Below are 2,405 nucleotides of genomic sequence, written 5' to 3'. Positions count from 1 at the left end.
CCGGTCCCCCCCCCCCCCCCCGTCACGGCATGAAGAAGTATTTGCTGGACTATCACGCTGCGTGCATCACATCTGCTGGTCAGTTGAAGTCTCACTCCATGTGCTGCAATAGTTGGCTTTATAATATGTAAATGAAACAACTGGGAATCCAGCAGGAATGGAGGGGGGTCCCTCATAAGGGCCGAGGTGGGGGGTGCAGAGCCCGGAACCTGGAAATATCTATTCGTTTTAGCCCATTAACTCTTTATACTGCTTTCCAGCTGAAAGGTAAAATTGGGCTTGCAGTGGGGGTGGGGGGTGACTGCTCTGTATGATGAGGGATGGGAGGGGCCTCACAAGTGGGCAGGAGCTCAGGGTGATGTCATCAATAGATCATATAGCAGGAGGAGGAAGAGGGGCAGAGGCTGCAGGTTCTGCTGTCACCCCCTATAGCAGGGGTGGCAAAACTCGGGCCCTCCAGTTGCGATGGAACTACAAATCCCATGATGCATCTCTCTCCGGGAGTCATGTCTGTGAGAATCTTGCAATGCCTCATGGGATTTGTAGTTCCACCGCAGCTGGAGGGCGGAGTTTGGCTACCCCTGCCCTATAGGTCATGCAGCCCAGCACAGGGGTCCCCGGACTTCATACATGTGGCAAATACAAGAAGTTCTGTGTCCCTCATATTGGGATAATGACCCATTAATGGGCCGAGCCGGGTCGGGCAGTACCTGGGTATGGGCTGTCTGGCAGACAACATGGCGACGTTTCCTCGGGGGACATTTGCCACGTGCTGGGGGGAGTTCCACACCTCACACAGGACATCCGGGAGGGAGGACGAATGGCCCATGCGGTGCCCGTTGCTGTACAGGCCGCTCAGCAGGCGCACCTTCTGGAAGGTCGGGTCCAGTCCCAGGAGGAAGTCGTAGAAGATGACAAAGCCGGCCCTGCGAAGGAAGACGAGGATAGACATCATGTGACCCACGGCTCGGGGGCCCCCGGGCAGGCCAGGGATCCCTACTGTCCCTGGATTTACAGTCTCTGCGGGCATTGCTCCCAACTTACACTGGATTCCAATCACAAAGGATGCAGCAAGCACGACCCTCCGGCCCAAGAGTATCATTATCCAGACAGCGGCGTAACAATCACCATAGCTACCCAGGCAGCCGCTATGGGGCCCGGGGCACAGGGGGGCCCGGCCAGGACATACCTTTGATGCTATGTGGGCCGCTTGGGTTGCTATGGCATCTCAGGCTGCTGGCTGTCACATGGCGGCTGTGAGGAGGAACGGGCCGCTATTCACATGTGCAAACGGCGCGTTCCTCCTCACAGCCGCCATGTGACAGCCAGCAGCTTCGGAGGAGGCGGGGCCCAGCGATCGAGGAGGCGAGGCTTAGCGGTGGGAGAGGTGGGGCCAGTTATGGAGGAGGCGGGGCCCGCAAGCGATCGTGGAAGAGAAGGAGGCGGACAGAGGACCGGAGCAGATATATTTTCTGGTTTAAAAGACTTTTTTAAAAAACCATTAGACAGAGAAGTTCCCTCACACGGGATCGTAGGGCGCTGGTCCCAGAGCATCCAGGGGCTCCAGTACATGTCTGTTCCCGGCCGGGCTCGGAGGACGCATCGAATCCTGAAAATGCCAAAGAATCATGCGGGTCCCTGGGGTCATGCGGGTCCTTGAGGTCATGCGGGTCCCTGGGGTCATGCGGGTCCTTGAGGTCATGCGGGTCCCTGGGGTCATGCGGGTCCCTGGGGTCATGCGGGTCCTTGAGGTCATGCGGGTCCCTGGGGTCATGCGGGAGAATCCTGCCTGTGATGTCACTATGATGGGGAATAAAACTTCCGCCTCATTTCCTGGAAGGAGGACGTCCAGCATCACTTAGAACTTTCCTGCCCAGCCTGACTATCCCTGGCCCCGCCCCTTTCATTGATTGGATTTCAGTTCTGTCAATCATAGAGGCTCAGATAATGATTAATATAATGGGGTGACTCACCTGCGCCCCCATCATTACAGCTGGCTCGGGTCTCCCAATGGGCTGCCTGTTGGGGTGCAGTGATTGGGGCGGGGGGATGGGGGGAGGTTGGAATGGTGGGGGTCCCTGCACCCCTCGCGGAGGCATCCTGCTGACATCCCGTCTGAGCATTTCAATATCAGCCTGGAGCTGCGCCATCTGCTGGACGTGTTCCCGCTGCACCTCCGCCGCCTCCGAGTCCGCTGCAAGGGAACCAAGGACAACGATCAGCAGACCTCCCATCCCCCGATCCTGAGCTGAGCACAGCGAGATAGTCTGCAGGGAACTACAAATATCATCGAGGACCAATCACATCCATCTGCACCAGAGGAGCTTACACTCTAATGTCCCCTCCCCCCACAGTCACATCAGTCTCTGTACAGAGGAGCTTACACTCTAATGTCCCCTCCCCCC

At 57.6% G+C, this 2,405-nt stretch overlaps 1 protein-coding gene across 1 annotated transcript in view; it reads right to left on the bottom strand.

The window, feature by feature from the left end:
• CCDC17 (coiled-coil domain containing 17) overlaps positions 1–2,405 on the bottom strand; it is a 23,833-nt gene that overhangs the window by 3,488 nt on the left and 17,940 nt on the right. Inside the window, exons 9-11 of the mRNA XM_018571998.1 lie at positions 1,974–2,194; positions 1,524–1,609; positions 711–926 (exon numbers count right to left, since the gene is read on the bottom strand). Coding sequence (XP_018427500.1) covers positions 711–926; positions 1,524–1,609; positions 1,974–2,194 — 523 coding nt within the window. The remainder of the gene's footprint in view (positions 1–710; positions 927–1,523; positions 1,610–1,973; positions 2,195–2,405) is intronic.

This window comes from Nanorana parkeri, unplaced genomic scaffold, assembly GCF_000935625.1.
Source record: "Nanorana parkeri isolate BGI_ZX_2015 unplaced genomic scaffold, ASM93562v1 scaffold1894, whole genome shotgun sequence".
NCBI classification, from domain to species: Eukaryota; Metazoa; Chordata; class Amphibia; order Anura; family Dicroglossidae; genus Nanorana; species Nanorana parkeri.
Note: the sequence above shows the minus strand (reverse complement) of the source record. Positions and strands in the feature narration are given on the sequence as shown.